The sequence below is a fragment of the Cnephaeus nilssonii genome (genome assembly GCF_951640355.1).
Source record: "Cnephaeus nilssonii genome assembly, chromosome: 13".
Taxonomy (NCBI): Eukaryota; Metazoa; Chordata; class Mammalia; order Chiroptera; family Vespertilionidae; genus Cnephaeus; species Cnephaeus nilssonii.
The window spans coordinates 2,372,908-2,390,969 of NC_137084.1; the positions used below are offsets into that span (position 1 = coordinate 2,372,908).

The 18,062-nt window shown below is 58.7% G+C and overlaps 1 protein-coding gene across 1 annotated transcript; it reads left to right on the forward strand.

The window, feature by feature from the left end:
- Positions 1 to 4,189: 4,189 nt before the first annotated feature.
- On the forward strand, positions 4,190 to 14,077 carry LOC307109674 (pepsin F-like). Its single transcript, XM_079788517.1, has 9 exons — positions 4,190 to 4,332; positions 5,432 to 5,582; positions 6,348 to 6,465; positions 6,547 to 6,665; positions 8,273 to 8,472; positions 10,621 to 10,737; positions 12,251 to 12,395; positions 12,484 to 12,582; positions 13,537 to 14,077. Exons 1-9 carry the CDS (start codon positions 4,280 to 4,282, stop codon positions 13,678 to 13,680), a joined length of 1,146 nt encoding a protein of 381 aa, XP_079644643.1. The 5' UTR covers positions 4,190 to 4,279; the 3' UTR covers positions 13,681 to 14,077.
- The last annotated feature ends 3,985 nt before the right edge of the window (positions 14,078 to 18,062 follow it).

The following is an 18,062-nucleotide window of genomic DNA, read 5'->3' on the forward strand; positions in this document are numbered from 1 at the left end:
GATTGCTCCAATCATCTTATGCTTTTATTATTATGTTCTCAGTGACAGCTTTTAAGATCAGGAAAATGCCAAGCATTATTCTCTAAAGGACAGAGGTGTCTGCCCAGCCCGAGTCGCTCAGAGGTTGAGCACCGACCAAGGAACTAGGAGGTCATGGTTCGATTCCCTGTCAGGGCACATGCCTGGGTTGTGGGCTTGGCACCAATGGGGGGCCCGCAGGACACAGCCGATCAGTGTTTGTCTCTCATCATAGATGTTTCTATCTCTCTCTCCCTCTCCCTTCCTCTCTGAAATCAATGTAAACAACAACAAAAAGTGTTCCCTAAAAGGAAGGACAGTTTTCATGGACGAGACCCCTTTGTCGGTGACCCGGCATCTCCCATCCGTCCTGCCGCTCTCCCCTGGGCATCACCTCCGGGCCTCCACCCCAAGCAGCAGCGTGGACAGACCAGGCAATCTGTCGGGCAGACCGGGTTCACCTCCCAGGCACTCACTGGCCACATGACCTCAAGGGACTTTAACTCCCCCAGCCTCGGTTTGCTCATCTGTAAATTGGGGACATTCTCAACCCCACAGGGCGCCCATGCAAAGCACATGGGAACACGCATTCGGTGTCTCTGGGCCTCCTCAAATGAGTGAAGATCTGTGCCCAGGCACCAGCGTGGCCAGGGCACACCTCACCGAGGAGGGGCAGTGCAGAAGGACAGCTGAATATGAAGAAGGAGCCAGCCATGCAGAGCGCTGGGAGAAGAACATTCCAGATGAGGAACAGCAATAGCAAAGGCCCACGGTAACCAAGCCCGTAAACTGCTACTTCTCCAGTCGTCCTTCCACCCTGGACGCACCGGGCATCTAGGCCACAGGCACCCTCGCGGTGACCTCATCAGACACGTGGCGAGTGAGTTACCAGCAATGAGTCACCCCTCCCAGAAGAGCAGCCTCCGAGCTGCGTGCAGCCTGAGGGGAGAGCAGGGCTATTAACAGGAGGAGTTTCTCCTGGGCCCGGAGCCGGAGAAGCTGGAGGCGCAGCCCCACCGCCCGGAGCACAGGGGACAGCTCACTAATGACCGCCTCTTGCCCGCGCTCCTGGCGAAAGCCCGGCACCCCCAGGACCAGGGTGCTGTGCCCTCTCCCCGTGTGGTCCTGGGACCCAGAGTGGCCGTTCCCGGGCAGAACCTGGTTCCTCTCTTCCTTCCCAACAGGTGGCCACGGGTATCAGCAGGACAGCCTGACCCAGAGGCCAGACCTCAACCTGTTGTTAGCGGGGACCCAGGTGATGCCCAGCCTTCCCCATCGTGCCCCGGCCTGCTCGCTCTCTCGCTCTCTCTGTCCCTGAAGTCATATATTTATTTATTTATTTATTTCAGAGAGGGAGAAAGAGACAGAAACCTCAATGTTGACAGAGAATCATTGATCGGCGGCCTCCTGCATGTGCCCTGATCGGGGATTGACCCGTGACTCCTGGTTCATAGGTCGGCGCTCAGCCTGTCTCCAGGTCAGCAGACTGGACTTGTTCCACACTGAGTGTCAGTGACGGCCAGACACCCGGTGGCCGGGCCTGACCGCCGGGCGCTGCCGCCCAGGAGCGGGACGGGGGGGCAGACAGGTGCCGTGGAACTGCCATCATGAGGGGAGAGCCCTGGGCCTGCCCCGTGGACAGCTGCCACGGGAGTCGGTGGGCTCAACAGGGTCGTCATCCGGAGGGGCTACCAACTGGAGGGGGCTCCCAATAGAAACCAGCGCTGGGCCCAGCGTGGTGGCCAGTGGATCAGCGTCGACCTGCGGACCAGGAGGTCACGGTCCGATTCCTGGTCAGGGCACATGCCCGGGGCGTGCAGGAAGCAGCCAGCTGATGACTCTCTCTCATCACTGATGTCTCTCTCTCTACTTCCCTCTCCCTTCCTCTCTCAAATCAATAAAAACATTTATTAAAAACAAAACAAAACCATGAAACCCGAGCTGGGCTGAGGGATCGCCTCTGCTAACGGCGTGGATGCCAACACCAGGGCTCCGGTCCCGGGCCTGCAGGAAGGCGGGAGCGATGAGGCACGGTTTTAAATGCTCAGTGACCTGCCGACCCCCTCCATCCCCAACACAGGGGGCCCCAGCACAGGGTGCCAGAGGCACAGTGGCCCGGGCACCGAGCTCCATCCTGCCCAGGCCTCTTCCCCACCCCGGCCTGGGGCCTGGCCTGCGGCCTTCTCTGTTACTCGGCTCTGCACCCCCTTCCCTTCCAAGTCCCCGCGGCTCACTGTGGCCGCTGCTACCAGGCCTGTGCCTTCCCCTGCGGCAAAGCAGAGGCAGCGACTTCCCTCAGCGTTTCCCCATTCCTCCCAGCTCCAGGCCCTGACGTGGCTCCCACTTCTCCAGCTGGACCTCGGCGCAGCCCTGGGGGTGGCGGGTCCGGTTCAGGAGGAGCGGGAAACGGGCAGGTGAGGCTCGCGGACTGCCCTGGAGGCCGCCTCATCCACTCCGCTTGGGCCCCTCGGGGCATCGATACAGCAGAAGCTCCAAATGACAGTGTTTAAGCCTCTTGTCCCTTCAAACATAACAGCTTGCAAACGGAATCACGAGGCTTTGTTTCATCATTTAGCATCAAACGGACAATCTTTCTCTTCGCCCAGGCTGTGGGAGCCGGAGGCCTGGAGCCCAGCTATTGTGGGCTGTGCTGGGCGTCAGCTGTGTCTCACATCGCGGGGGTCAGGGGTAGTATAAGGCACCCTCATGACTTCACCCCAACCAAGTCACCTCCCAAGGGCCCATCGCCATGTCGCATCCTATGGGGAGTGAGGCTCCAAATTATGACTCGGAGGGGGGACACTGTTCGATGCCCAACAGCTATGCAAACCTGTTTCCTCTAGACCCTCACTTACAGGCCTTTCCCCTTTACTCGTGTTTGCTGTGATAGTGTAAGCAGAGGGCATCACGTCACAGAATACACAGGTGTCCCCCAAGAAGTACGCTCACGCTTTGAATAATGATAAAGGCAGTGTTTATTAAAGTGCATTTCATTTTCACAACGGAACTATGAGCGGGTAATGCGTGCATACATTTTTTGGGGGGCACTGTGTATACACCCACGATGCTCTTTTATCCCAAACAAAATTAACAACTCCAATCTCACCTAAGATCTAGTCCCTGCTGAAATCTTCCTGCCTCTCAAAAAATGCCTTTGAACAGCTTTTTTATTCAAATCAGGATCTAGAAAATAAACACATATGATTAAACTAGTTACCCGGTGCACGAAATTCATGCACATAAAAGGGGATTAGAGGAAATAATTTAATGTTGCTATTTTTCATTTTTCTATAATAGAAGTATCAGAAATGAAAGAAAATTAGTAAAATGAATATGAAAACCTTCTTCCTGTCAGAGTCTGGGGCTCAGCACAGGACCCAGAGTCCATTCCCCACCCATCCACATGCACCTCAAAATCGCGTAGGACCCAGACTCTGCCGCACACCCCCCTCATTGGGCTAGATCCAGACCCAGCGAGTCCCTCCCTTGTCAAGCCCTTCAAGGCAGGGGGCGTAGCCTCAGGTATCCTGGCCTGGTCCCAGGACGGGGGGCGTGGCCTGAGGTCCCCCAGGCCAGATCCGGGCGGAGGGCAGGCCTTGAGATCCTCAGTGAAGCCTCGCCACCTACTGGGCATTGTTGTGGACAGAGTTCCCGACCCAGCACTGTGGGTTCAAGTTGAGGTCCCCTGTCAATCTCTGCTGGATGGGGGGCACAGCCTGAGGTCCCGTGTCAAGTCCCACGAGGGTAGGGGAGGGCGAAGCCTCAGGTCCCTGCTATTTGCTCCTTTACAATCCTTATGGGAACTTGGCCTCAGCTGTGGGTGCAGTCACTTTGTGACCGAGTGATGGTCAATTAGCATATTCCCTCTTCAGTAGATACGATTAGCGTGCTTTACCTCCAAGTGAGCACCCATCTCCCCACTCGTTGGGAGGTCATGTGGTTTGGGTTTGTCCCCCAGCCATGCCCCAAGGAAGAGATTATGATAGAGATCTCGGTATTCTGAACTTTTTCTAAGTCTTCCACCCGCACCGCCCCGCATACCAGAATGCTGATGGGAATAAAGATCTTATCAGGAGGTTTGCAGTGCTGATGGGAATAACGATCTTATCGGGAGGCATGTAGTGTTTTATCAGGGCCGTCAGCAGCCCTCGCAGGCGGATCACGAGTGCAGGTCAGAGCGTATATATGGGCAGCGCTGGCCCATCCCCGCACGCTCCAAACCCGAGCCTTCCGGAGGACGCCACCCAGGGAAGAACGCACGATGAGGTGGATCGGGTTCCTCAGCCTGGTGGCCCTCTCCGAGTGCCTGGTCACGTGAGTATGGGGACAGCTCTCTCCCGGCCTCTCACATTGTCCGCTTGTCCTTCCTTCCGCCGCCCAGGGGTGGACAAGGGAACGCCACCATTCCCGGTCCTAAAGTCCGCGTCTCCCTGTATTTTTGTATTTTTTAATCCTCACCCGAGGATATTTTCCCATTGATTTTTAGGGTGAGTGGATGGGAAGGGGAGAGACAGAGAAACATCGAAGTGAGAGAAACACATTGATTGGTTGCCTCCGCACTAGCACTGACCAAGGCCTGGGTCAGGGAGGAGCCTGCAACCGAGGTACGTGCCCTTGACCGGACTCGAACCCAGGACCCTTTGGTCCGATGGTGGACGCTTTATCCACTGAGCCAAACTGGCCAGGGCCACATCTCCATGCATGATGAGTAGCTACCCACGCGCACTGTGGGGCCAGGGTCCGGGGATGGACTGGGGGTTGCACAACGCTAGGCTGCCCCTGTGTGGATGGGGCCCCCAGGATTCCTCAGGGCACCACCGGAGCAGCTGTGTGGGTGGTCCCGTCGGGGGACGTTTTCTTCCCCATCTCCGGGCACCCTCGCCCACCTCCAGCCTCCCCTCTGCTTGACCCTGGAGAAGCGCCCGGAGGGGTCCCCCGAGGACCAGTTTTGCTGGTGGCCACAGCCAGGTCACGAACCCCCTGCCTTTCAGGTTCCTCCTGTAAAAGTGGGTGATTCCCACTCCGCTCCCTCCAGGGCTCTTGGAGAGGGAGCTGGTCAGATGACAATGGCGACAGCACTGGCTCAGGGTCAAGGTCCCTCGGTCAGGGGCCTTCGATCCATCCTCTCCCTCAAAGCCCCAGACACCCCGCGGGAGGCTGTCCTCACCCCACTTCTTTACGACGGGGAATCGGAGGCTGCGCACGGGCCTGTGGCTTCCCCGGGGCCGCAGCAGGCCCCGCGCTCAGACCTGGGCCCATTGCCCGCCTTTGCCTGCGGTAGCTGGGCGGCTGCCCCCATGAGATGGCCGGGAACATCCTCGGGAAGACGTGGTGCGCCTCCAAGGCCAGGCGTGGCGGCCACACTGAACCGCGGGGTGGGAGCTCTGTCTGATTGGTTGTCTTTCCCGGGAAGCATCCCTCTGACCAAGATCAAGTCCCTGCGGGAGAGCCTGCGGGAGAAGGACCTGCTGAGAGACTACCTCCAGCGGCACCCCTACAGCCACGCCTACAAGTTCCTGAGCGGGGAGGGCGTCACCGTGCAACCCATGAGGAACTACCTGGACGTGAGTGTGCGGGGCGCAGCCCGCAGCCTTCCCTAGGAGCTGGCCCAGCACTGGGGTTCACCCAGGGCTGGGACCAGGAGGGGCGGGGCTCCTGCAGGCAGCAGAGCCAGGGAGCAGGGGTCCCTCCCCGGGGAGAAGGCACTCCCCCTCGGCCTTGGTCTGTGGTGACCGAGTCCAGCCATGGTCAGGCGGCAGGCAGACCTCCGTCTTGCGCCAAGGACACGTCGCTGGGCCCTGCGGACCAGGTGCCTGTTGGGCAGCTTCTGTTCCTTCTGAACAAGACGCACCGCTGCCTCCCCGGGGACTCCAGTTTGACACCCCAGGCAGAGGACGCCCCGAGAACGACCCCAGCAAAGAGTCCCTGAGCCCCTGCGGTGGGGAGGCCATAAAACACCAGCAGTGTGGCTATGGCTGCGGAGAACAGAGGGTCTGGCCTTTCTGCAAGAAGATAAACGCCAAATAAAAGGCCGCCTGTGATAGTGACATCACCGGCGTTGAGTTGGGAGACAGTGGCCTGGGTGACCTGGGAGGGCTTCCTGGAGGAAGGAGCAGGCCAGCTGGGCCGTGAAGGCTGCGAGGATGTAGAGAGTGGCGGGGGAAAGTGGGAAACATTCCAATGAAGGCACCGCCTGAGCCGTGGCTGTGCGGTGCGGTGGTGGGATAGGGATCCCAGGAGACAGGGACGCCCTGATCGAGGCAGGCCCCTCGGGGATCAGGGGTGACCGGGCAGCCCGGCCTGGCCTAACCGCCCTCCCCGCCCGGCAGCTGTACTACGTTGGCACCATCAGCATTGGAACACCCCCTCAGGAGTTCAAGGTCACCTTTGACACGGGCTCGGCTGACTTGTTGGTGCCCTCCATCTACTGCTCCAGTCCCATCTGTGGTGAGTGCCCGCGCCCCCGGCCCCGCCCCCATCCCCCGCTCCAGCTCTGGCAGCTGAAGGACACTCGCTCTCCATCCACAGTGACAGACAGAACCTTTGACCCTCGGGCATCGTCCACATTCCGGAGCACGGATCAGCCCATTGAGCTGCCGAAAGGGTGGGGCAAAGTGAACGGGATGCTGGGCTACGACGACGTGCGGGTGAGTCGGAGCGGGGCTGCGGCAGGGCGGGGCCTGGCGACCTCTGCTCACTGCTCAGGGCACCAGATGCAGGGTCAGCTGGACGCACCGTCTCCCCCAGAGTACCCCAGGGGCTGGCCGTCTGCCGTGGGGAGACAGCGCCCTGCGGACAAACTCCCTGAGTGGCCAACCCAGCGAGCGGTTATGGCACGGGAGGCGGGCATTTGCAGCTCTTGCCCGTGGTGAGCATGATACTGGTTTTGCTGGGAGCAGGGAGAGGTGAGGGCAAACCTGTTTTTATTAAATATATATTTTTGTTGATTTCAGAGAGGAAGGGAGAGGGAGAGATAGAAACATCAAAGATGTGAGAGATTCATTGACTGGCTGCCTGCTGCAGGCCCCCCTGGGTATCGAACCCACAAGCCTGGCATGTGCCCTTGACTGGAATGGAACTGTGACCTCCTGGTTCATAGGTCGATGCTCAGCCACTAAGCCACGCTAGCCGGGCAGAAAAGCCATTTTTATATTCCCAGCTTGTGCCAAGCTCTGTGCTGGGCACGTCCGTGGTAATAATGTGTCTGATCCTGCAACAACCCCACGGGGCAGGCGTTACTGCTACCTGCATGCAGAGGAGGGACCGCAGGGAGAGGGGGAGGGCCTGCCCAAGGCCCACACCTGGAGCAGCACAGCTGGGGTGCGAATCAGGGCTGGGCAGCTGTGGGGGATTTTCCGGGAGAGGGGAGAGCGTATCCAGGGTGTCACGGGCTGCCGAGGGCTCCAGACACCAGGGCAGAGGAAGCATGGCCAGGGGTGCAGGACGGTCCTGAGTAAAAGGTCTTACTTTGGGGGCCTTTGAGAATCTTAGAAAAACTGGGCTTCCTGCCCAAAGTGCCTCACACACACACACACACACACACACACACACACACACACTCAAACACATACACGGGCACACATGTGTGCACACACATGCATACACATTCACATACACATACACACACACACACGTGTTTCCCAGGTAGCCTTTTTTTTTCATTGATCGCAGAGAGGAAGGGAAAGGAGAGGGAGAGAGAGAAACATCCATGATGAGAGAGAATCATTGATCGGCTGCCTCCTGCACGCCCCCTACTGGGATCCAGCCCACAACCCGTGACAGGAATCGAACCCAGGACCCTTCAGTCCGCAGGCCGACGCTCTATCCACTCAGCAAAGCGGCGAGGACCCAGGCAGCCTTTTCACGAGAACTCGGCGGCCCTGTGTACACCTGGGGGGCGGACCCACAGGGAACCGCAGCGAATTCACTCGGTTTCTGCCACCAGATCCCGGGAACGCCAAAAACAACACGCTCCCGCTCTCTGCTCATTGGGGCCTGCAAGGGGGGGCCGCTTGGCCCACTCCCCAGTCGGCCCGCCCTGCAGGGGGATGGGGGTGTTTTACTGCCTGGGGTGCTGATAGCAGGAGGGCGGGCGTCAGTTGGATATGCACGGTGCGTGCTGCTCCGGCACCTCCAGCGCAGCCGCACCTCAGCTGATGCCTGGGGTGCTGGTAGCATCACCCCCCTCCTCCCCCACGGCCCAGCCCAAGCTCGACTTCCCAAACCTTCACATGAGACCACCCTCCTCCGACAGATCGGGGACCTTGTGTGCAAATCCCAGGCATTTGGCCTGAGCTGGTTGAAGTTCAGCATGTCCTGGGAATATTCGGGCTATGACGGCATCCTGGGCCTGGCCTACCCCGATATCGCCCTCAGAAACACCACCCCGGTCTTCGACAGCATGTGGAACCAAGGCCTCATATCTGAGAACCTCTTCGCCTTCTACCTGAGCAGGTAAGCCTGCTGGGCAAGCCCCTCCCCGATGCCTTCAGGCGCCTGAGAAACAGTAGACAACCCGGCCCCATGTTTCCTGAGGGGCAGTCTACTCCAGGGGTCAGCAAATAGTGGCCCCGGCCACATGTGGCCCGCCACCTGCTTTTATGAATAAAGTTTTATTGGAACACAGCCCTGCTCCTTCAGTCACATCCTGTCTGCGGCTGCTTCTGCGCTACAATGGCAGCATCGAGCACTTTCCATAGAGATCGCGCAGCCAGCGGAGCCCAAAATATTGACAATCTAGCATTTTTACTTTATTTTACTTTTTGTTAATCCTCACCGGAGGATTTTTCCCCATTGATTTTTCGAGAGTGGAAGGGAGGAGGGGAGACACAGAGAGAGAAACATTGATGCAAGAGAGACACATCGATTGATTGCCTCTTACATGCGCCCCGCCCAGGGCCAGGGGTCGAATCCGGGACCCTGCAGTACGAAGGCCGATCGATGCTCTATTCACTGAGCCAAAACAGCTAGGGCATAATCTAGCATTTTTTAAAGTTTGCCGACCCCTGTACATCTAGTCCCTCCTTGGATGGACGGGGAAACTGAGGAACTGAGGCTCACAGAGGAGCTTGTACAAAATTGCCCCGACCACACTGGTAGTGGCGGGACCCTAACTCGGCCGCGGGGCCGTCCCCTCTGGCGGGTGGTCAGGCCATCAGCAGGTCTCCAGTCACTGCGCCGGCACTGGAAGAGCTACCCTCCCTGACGGGCTGAGGGTCTGGAGCGGGTTCAGGGAGCAGCACAGGCCAGAGGGGGACCCGGCGGGCAGACGGTGTGTATGACGCAGAGTGTGGGTGAGGCTGTGGGCTCTGTGGGGGCCTGAGCTCCAGGCTCTGCAGCATGTGCTGAGCCTCTGGGGTGTTGGGACCGAGTCAAGGAGGTGAGCCGTTTAACAAATATCCATTGAGCACCTACTATGCGCTGGGTACTGCTCTGTGCACGTGACGCAGACAGGTGAGAGGGAGGAAAGGCAGACAAGAAGCAAGTAAATAAATAAAGGGAAAAGGTCACACATGCCAGGTGGTGACTGGTTCTGGGAAAGCGGTAAACGTGGTAACAGAACCACAGAGATGAGAGCGTGGCTTCAGAAGGGCAGTGTGAGGACCGCTCTGAACGAGGCCTGGCGATGGGGGAGAGGAGGCCCAGGCCCAACAGAGGACCAGCAGGGCAGAGTGGCTGGAGCGGGGAGGGAGGGTGGGAGGGGCAGGCCGAGGTGGGCATGGAGTGTGAGGGGCAGGCAGGGGCAAGGCCGCCCAGGGCTTTGTTTTCGGTGGGAGTGGAGGCCTCTGTCAGGGGCCTAGGCAGGGAGAACACATGATCCCACCTATGATTCTGAAAGCTCCCCCCAGGCGCTGGCTGCAGAATGATGGACCAGAGAGGAGGCAGGGAGGCCAGGGACGAGGCTGCTCAGCCTGTTTGGAGAGAGAGAGCAGGAACTCGGACCAGGGAGGCTGGGAAAGGGGGAGCCGTGGAGGAGTCAGGACACAGGGGGAAGGGAAAGGCCACGGGGTGTGCTGATGGATTGACGCAGCCGGAGGGAGAGGCGGGCAGGGGTGTTTCCTTCCCCTCAGCCACGGTTTCCCCTGAGCCCGGGTCTGGTGACTGCATTGCAAAAACAGGTGCAAAATGAAAATGTGGGGGCCTCGTTCAAAAACTACGAGGAATTTCAGGACAGGGCAGCGGGCCGTGTGGCCCCAGTGAGTGTGGGCGCCGTGGGCAGCATGACACAGGCCTGTGAGCCAGCCTGGGGGAGCCTGAGTGCCCGCCCGGGCCCCTCCGCATAGAGCCTCCGGCCGCGCCTCGAGCGCTGGGGCTGCAGGGGGGACCTGGCCGGCCTCAGAGAGGTGAGTGGCCAAAGCCCAGCCAGAATCTCAAGTTCAAACCTTGGCTTTGCTCCTCAGTAGCCAGGGGGCCGACCTCGGGCTGTGCTCAGCCCTCCTGCCCAGTTCCCATCGGAGCCGTGGGGGTCCCAGCAGTGCCTGCTCCGTGGAGCCCTGGGCTGTGTGGCTGGGTGGCCGCTGGTCAGTGCACCCCCCAGTCACTGAGCTGGACAAACGCCACCCACCATCCTTCTTTCACAAGAGTCCCCCCCCCTCCCACCAGCAATGAGAAGAACGGCAGCGTGGTGATGTTCGGCGGCGTGGACCCCTCCTACTACCGGGGCGAGCTCCAGTGGGTGCCGGTGAGCGTGCAGGGCTACTGGCAGGTCACTGTGGACAGGTAAGCCCCCCTACCCCCCGCTGAGAGCCACACCAGTGACATTCGCACCGGAACAGGCACACGCACACGCACATGCAGACACACAGACTCACACAGAGAGAGACACGCACAGGCACGCTCACCAACAAGGGTTCATAACCTCCCTGAGCAGGGTCCTGACCAAAGAAACGGGATCGGCCCGCGTCACGGAGCACCAGGAGGAGGGACAGGCCCGGTGCCCAGTCCTCAGGGCGGCGGCTGGGGCAGCGTGGGAGGGCTGCACCCCCAGACTGGGCCAAGCGCAGTGAGAAGGGGTCAAGGAGAATTCCATTGTCGGAACAGGGACATCCCAGGTTCCCGGACCGGAGGGGTTCCCAGCGCACGGGGCGCCAGGTGAAAACAGGGGACCTGGGCAAGCGGGAGGCCCCTCCACCGAACGCTATGGTCAGCAAACTCATTAGTCAACAGAGCCAAGTATCAACAGGACAACGATTGAAATTTCTTTTGAGAGCCAAATTTTTTAAACATAAACTATATAGGTAGGTACATTGCTATTAACTTAAGGGGCCAAAGAGCCGCATGTGGCTCACGAGCCGCAGTTTGCCGACCACTGACCTGAAAAGAACCCTCCCGGCCAAAAGAAACCCCATCCTAGGGCCTGACACCAAATCACACAGACGGACCCCCACCCACCCGGCCTGGGTGCCAAGGGGCAGGGGACGTGACCGAGAGCACCGGGAACCGGGGACCCGGGTGGCTGAGAACCGGGGGCGATCGCTGAGGCGGGGCGTGTAAGACGGTCAGACAGAAGCTTGAACTGTGCTTCGGGGCCAACGACCCGCACCCTGGGCCGGCTCAGGTGTCGCCTGGCCAGGGCTCTGGGGGAGAGGGGGCGAGGCAGGGGGGAACAACACTCCCTCCCACCTCTCCGAGCCCCTGCGTCCCGGGAACCTCCGTCTTTACCGTGTGGCCTTCCTAACTGGTCGGACAGCAGGTCGTGTCTCCAGTTGACCTCATTCCTTCACGCGCCCTGTCACTCCCTCGGCAAACACCATGGAGCATGCGCTGTGCGCTGGGCACGGGCGCAGGAGGGGCAGAGGGCACAGATTGCTCTCCGACTACGAGGGCAGATACACGTGAGCGACCGCATCGCAGCGATCAGGGTTCCCACCCCGATGCACCCTGGAAACCAGGAAGGCTCTGCAGGTCAAGTCTGGGGGAGGAGAGGGGCCTGATCTAATCTGGCGGGAACGCTTTCCTGAAAAAGGAATGATTGATCTGGACCCTGGAGGACAGGACAGATCAGCCAGACAAAGGGGCAGGGGTGGGTCTAGGAAGGGTGACAGCCCGTGCAAAGGCCCTGGGCCACAGAGAGCACAATGCATTCCAGACCTGAGAGGAGGCCCAGCAAGGTCAGTGTGGGGGAACACAGGGACACAGAGGCCGGCGGGAGCTGCAGGCTGTTCCCAGGCGGCAGGGAGGGGCCGCGGTGGGAGAGGCCACAAGTGACCTTGGCGCCTGCTCTGTCCCTCAGCATCTCCATGGACGGCAAGGTCATGGCCTGTGCTGACAGCTGCCAGGCCATTATGGATACCGGGACCACGCTGGTGATTGGCCCAACCAACCCCATCCTCAACATTCTGAGGAGCATCAGCGCCCAGAACAGAAGAACCGGCTGGGTGAGAGGTCACGCCCAGGGTGACCCCGGGCTCCCCACACACAGAAGGACCCGCTGGGCCATCCTCCCTCTCCCTCTCTCTCTGACAGTACGTCGTCAGCTGCGAGACCATCCACAGCCTGCCTGACATCGTCTTCACCATCAATGGCGTCGCGTACCCAGTGCCAGCCAGCGCCTACATCCGGAGGGTGAGGGCCTGTCCTGGGGGCTGCTCTCAGATCTGGGACTGGAGGGACCTGATGGGCCGGGGCTCCTTGCCGCCCCCTGGAGGCGAGTCCATGCCATTGCAGATGCTGGCCAGCATCCCTGGCTGGGAGGGCACCTCCCACAGCACAGCCTCTTAATAGAAGGGGGTGTGGGCACCCATCACCCTCAGAGAACTCTGAGCGGCCCCCTGTGCTGGCTTGGGGCCGGGCTCCAGGAGAGGGCGCGCTAATGGCCTTGCCCTCAAAGTTCACCCCGGGCATCGGACCGAAGGACAGGAACGTAGGCAGTAACCCGGACACAGTCAGAGTAGGGACAGGGGGGCTGGCTGGGGACAGTCCCCGTGTCCCCCCTTAATCATGAACTGTATTTCCTCCCATCTCAACGTGTCCTGACTTGGGTCACCCTAGTTCTAGGGTGCAAATGCCCCCAGCCTGGCCCCAATTCCCTGTCTGTGAAATGGGTACCAAGCCCCCTTTGTGGGGTGGTGAGACGCTGACATGAACAAAGGTGCAGTGACCGGCAGTGCCTGGCACAGAGTCGAGGCTCAAGAAGTGCCGGTTCCCCACGGTGTGCTGAGGAGGTTGGGGCAGCCCATGGAGAGAGCAACTGAAAATCTCTCAGCCCGAACCCTGGGGGCACCCCAGGAGCTGAGCCAGGGGTACCCCATAGGCCCGTGTGCTGAGGCTTAAGACACAGGGAGCCCCAGGGCAGTTTCCCCACCCAGCGGGCAGTGCCAAGGAGGGGCATGGGCCCGGGAAGGCTGCCCAGGCGCTGGGCTTGGTCTTGGAGGACGAGCGGGGTGCAGGGGAGCAGGCAGGGATTCTCTCACACCAAACTGCCCAGTGGCGGGCCAGGGGAAGGCGGCATAAAGCTGCCGCCCAGGCCCGACGGGGTGGTGGTGAGGACGGCTGAGAGCTGTGCTTCGTCCCCTGCAGGAGCAGACGGGCATCTGCAAAACCAACTTGTACACCTCGGACAGCTCCAGCCTCTGGATCCTGGGGGACGTGTTCCTGCGGCTCTATTTCACCATTTTCGATCGGGCCAACAACAGGATCGGCTTGGCTCCTGCGATCGCATAGATGTGGGCACCGCTCCTAGAGGCCGCCGGCCTTCCCCAAGGAGTCATACACTCCCTGCGTCCCCGCCCAGGGGACCCGCTACAGCTGAGCCTGGGGCTTTGCCAAGCCCTCTTCTCAGTGGAAAAGGAAGGACCTCATTTGTGCCCAGCGGTGTGGCTCAGTGATTGAGCCTCGTCCCACGCACTCAGAGGTCACCGGGTCCATTCCTGGTCAGACTGCATGCCCCGGGGGTTGGAGGCTCAGTCCCCAGGAGGGGGCATGCAATAGGCAGTCCATCGATGTTTCTCTCTCATCAATGTTTCTCTCTCTCCCTCTCTCTCCCTCTAAAAAATCATAAAAACATTGATTTTTTTAAAAAACATATTGATTTTTAATAAACGGTCTCATTTTCAATGGCGCTCATACGAATGGTTCCTCTTGGGTCTGGGAAGTGCGTCCCAGGCAGGCAGGGCTCTGGAGTCTCCTCTGGACCAACAGGGTGGGGACACACTCCAACCGGCTTAATCGGAAAGGACCGGAACCGGGACCCCCAGGACCCCGGATGGGAACCAGGGCAGGTCCGCACAGCGTGGGGGCTGCACCCAAGCAATCAAAACCCACCAGCCCACTCTCTCTCCTCCCTCTGGCCTCTGCCCTTCCGTCACCTTTGATTCCTCTCCTGCCAGCCTTCTCTTGGCAGCCTGCTCCAGGCCAAGGGCTCTGCCACTCCCGCCCCAGCCTTTGACATCCCCAAGGCTTGGAAAGGAGCAGAGACCAGGGAGGGCTCTGATTGGTCCACCTCACCTGGACCAATCATGTGGCCAGGGCATGGGGCACTATGATTGGCTCCACTTGGTCACATGGCCCCCCTTCACTGGATGGTGATTGACAGTTTCCTCCTGAACCACTGGCTGGAGCTGGGCTGAGTGGTCCCCAGAAGTGCAGAGAGATGCTGTAGGACTCAGGGGTCGCCAGCCTTTGGGCTTCAGGGACCAGCAGCGGCCCCGAATCATAGGTTGGCGACGGCTGCTGTGGGTGATAGAAGCATTTGTGGCTGCCCCCCAACTCCGCCACCAATCACAGCCGTGTTTTAGAAGCAGGTTCAATGCTATGAGAACGTTCTAATAGGACATCAGGAGAAAAGGGCAGAACCCAAAACAGCAGGGTTACAGGTTCATGAAGCGCCTGGAAGACAGGGCCGCCCAGGGCACTCCAGCACAGCCCAGGGCTCTCTGGTCCGGGTTCAAGTCCCAGCTCTGACGCATACATACCAGCCGCATAGTAGGGCCTCAGTAAGTACAGTCCTGTGACCAGTCAGTCCTGTGACCTTAGGTCAGCTCACTCTGGACATCTGTTTTCTATTCTGTAATTCTGCGATAAGAACAGCCCCTCCCTCATTAATCATCAGGAAAACGCAAATGAAAAGGACAATGAGCTATCCCTCCGCACCTGGGCGTGGCCACCGGCAAACACACGCGCCAGCACGGGGCGGTGAGACGTGGAGCCCGTGCACGGTCAGTGTGAGCGCCACGTGGTGCGGCCACTGGAGGAGACAATGTGGCGATGCCTCCGAAAGTTAAACATAGAATTTCTATAAGACCCCAGGAACCCCACTTCCGGATTTTTATCCCAAAGAATTAAAATCAGGATCTCGAAGAGAGCCGCACCGCGTATCCCTTACAGCGTTGTTCACAATAGCCAGACGTGGAAACAGGCAACGCCCATGACCCGATGCAGGGATGAAGAATCCGCGGTACGGACGTGCGATGGCATGTTGCTCAGTCATAAGGAGAAGAAAGCCCTGCCAGCTGCAGCAGGCTGAGACCTGGGGGCTCACGCTGAGTGAGGTAAGCCAGTCCCAGAAGGATGGATCCTGTCTGAGCCCACGGCTCTGCGGCGCCTTACATCGTCAGGCGCACACAAGCAGAGCGGGGCCTGGTGGTTGTCAGGGGCTTGGGGAAGGGCGAGTGGGGAGTTGCTATTCAACAGGTACATTTCAGTAATGCAGGTTATGCAAGGTGAATACGTCCAGGGGTCTGTTATGTAACATGGTGCCTATAGTTAGCAATACTCCATTGTGAACTTGAAATTTGTTGAGTCCTGCCCAGTGTGTCTCAGTGGTTAGAGTGTTGTCCTGCACATTGACAGGTCACAGGTTCAATTCCCAGTAAGGAGGATGTCCCTGAGTTGCAGGTTCAACGCTGACCCCGGACCAGCATATGCGGGAGGCAACCAATTGATGTTTCTCTCATATCAACGCTTCTGCGACTATCACGCTCCCTTCCTCCCCTACTTCCACTCTCTCTAAAAATCAATGGAAGAAATATCCTCTGGTGAGAATAAGAAAATTTTTATTAAGAGAGTAGATCTCATGTTCAATGTTGTTACTGCATTAAAAAACAATCCTATGTAATAAAAGAGAAATATGCACATTGACTGTACATCCACAATGACCATCAGCCAATCATAAGTGAGTATGCAAATTGACCCAAAAAAAGATGGTGGGTTAATTTGCATACGTAGGCAGGCAGCGGTGGGCAGGGTAGGACGCCTGCTATGAAGGGAAGGGCGGGGGACAGAGGGAGATACAGGAGCGGTGTTCCAGCTGGGAATGAGGACTTGCAGGCTCCCTGGCGGCCAGGGGTGAAGCCAGGGGAAGGAAGGCCTATTCCTGCACAAATCTTCTTTCAACGGGGCTCCAGTTAATTAAATAAGAATCTTCACTTGTAGTTGGGGGCAAGGGCAGGGTTGGAAGTGAAGGTGTGATATTAATGTGTATGGCACTGCTTTTTGTGGTATTAAAAATGTTCTAAAATTAAAACATAGGATGGCCATACTGCTCCATAAATACCCTAAATCATACCAAAAGACATGCCTGAAATGGTGGCTTTTAGGAGGCGCGAAACAAATCTTAATCAGGCCGTACCAGTACTACACCTAAAGCATGACAGGAAAAACCAATCCCACCTTCTCGGTCTGAGGTGAAGATTCCATGCGTTAACCTACAGAAAACCTTTGGGCAGTGTCTGTCCCACAGCAGCATGAACTACTGCTAACGTCACACTTACGGCAGAAAAAGGGCAACGTACATATGACAACAGTCTATCCAGGAGGCTGCACATGGGCCATTGCTCCTCTCATCTTATGCTTTTATTATTACGTTTTCAGTGACAGCTTTTAAGATCAGGAAAATGCCAAGCATTATTCTCTAAAGGACAGAGGTGTCTGCCCAGCCGAGTGGCTCAGGGGTTGAGCACCAACCGAGGAACTAGGAGGTCATGGTTCGATTCCCCGTCAGGGCACATGCCTGGGTTGTGGGCTTGGAACCAGTGGGGGGCCCGCAGGAGACAGCCGATCAGTGTTTCTCTCTCATCATTGCTGTTTCTAACTCTCTCTCCCTCTCCCTTCCACTCTGAAATCAATGTAAACAACAACAAAAAGTGTTCCCTTAAAAGGATGGACAGTTTTCATGGACGAGACCCCCTTTTCGGTGACCCGGCATCTCCCATCCGTCCTCCCGCTCTCTCCTGGGCATCACCTCCGGGCCTCCACCCCAAGCAGCAGCGTGGACAGACCAGGCAATCTGTCGGGCAGACCGGGTTCACCTCCCAGGCACTCACTGGCCACATGACCTCAAGGGACTTTAACTCCCCCAGCCTCGGTTTGCTCATCTGTAAATTGGGGACATTCTCACCCCACAGGGCGCCCAGGCAGAGCACATGGAAACATGTATTCGGTGTCTCTGGGCCTCCTCAAATGAGTGAAGGTCTGTGCCCGGGACCAGCGTGGCCAGGGCACACCTCACCGAGGAGGGGCAGTGCAGAAGGACAGCTGAATATGAAGAAGGAGCCAGCCATGCAGAGCGCTGGGAGAAGAACATTCCAGATGAGGAACAGCAATAGCAAAGGCCCACGGTAACCAAGCCCGTAAACTGCTACTTCTCCAGTCGTCCTTCCACCCTGGACGCACCGGGCATCTAGGCCACAGGCACCCTCGCGGTGACCTCATCAGACACGTGGCGAGTGAGTTACCAGCAATGAGTCACCCCTCCCAGCAGAGCAGCCTCCGAGCTGCGTGCAGCCTGAGGGTGAGAGCAGGGCTATTAACAGGAGGAGTTTCTCCTGGGCCCGGAGCCGGAGAAGCTGGAGGCGCAGCCCCACCGCCCGGAGCACAGGAGACAGCTCACTAATGACCGCCTCTTGCCCGCGCTCCTGGCGAAAGCCCGGCACCCCCAGGACCAGGGTGCTGTGCCCTCTCCCCGTGTGGTCCTGGGTCCAGGAGTGACCGTTCCGGGCAGAACCTGGTTCCTCTCTTCCTTCCCAACAGGTGGCCACGGCATCAGCAGGAGCGCCTGACCCTGAGGCCGAACCTCAACCTGCCGTTAATAGGGGACCCAGGTGATG

Bases quoted from the DNA above. Each gene is read 5' to 3' on its own strand.
- LOC307109674 (XM_079788517.1), top strand. From the start codon at position 4,280: ATGAGGTGGATCGGGTTCCTCAGCCTGGTGGCCCTCTCCGAGTGCCTG. The intron at 6,466-6,546 runs GTGAGTGCCCGC...CTCCATCCACAG, and splicing joins CTGCTCCAGTCCCATCTGTG to TGACAGACAGAACCTTTGAC. The intron at 8,473-10,620 runs GTAAGCCTGCTG...CCCTCCCACCAG, and splicing joins TTCGCCTTCTACCTGAGCAG to CAATGAGAAGAACGGCAGCG.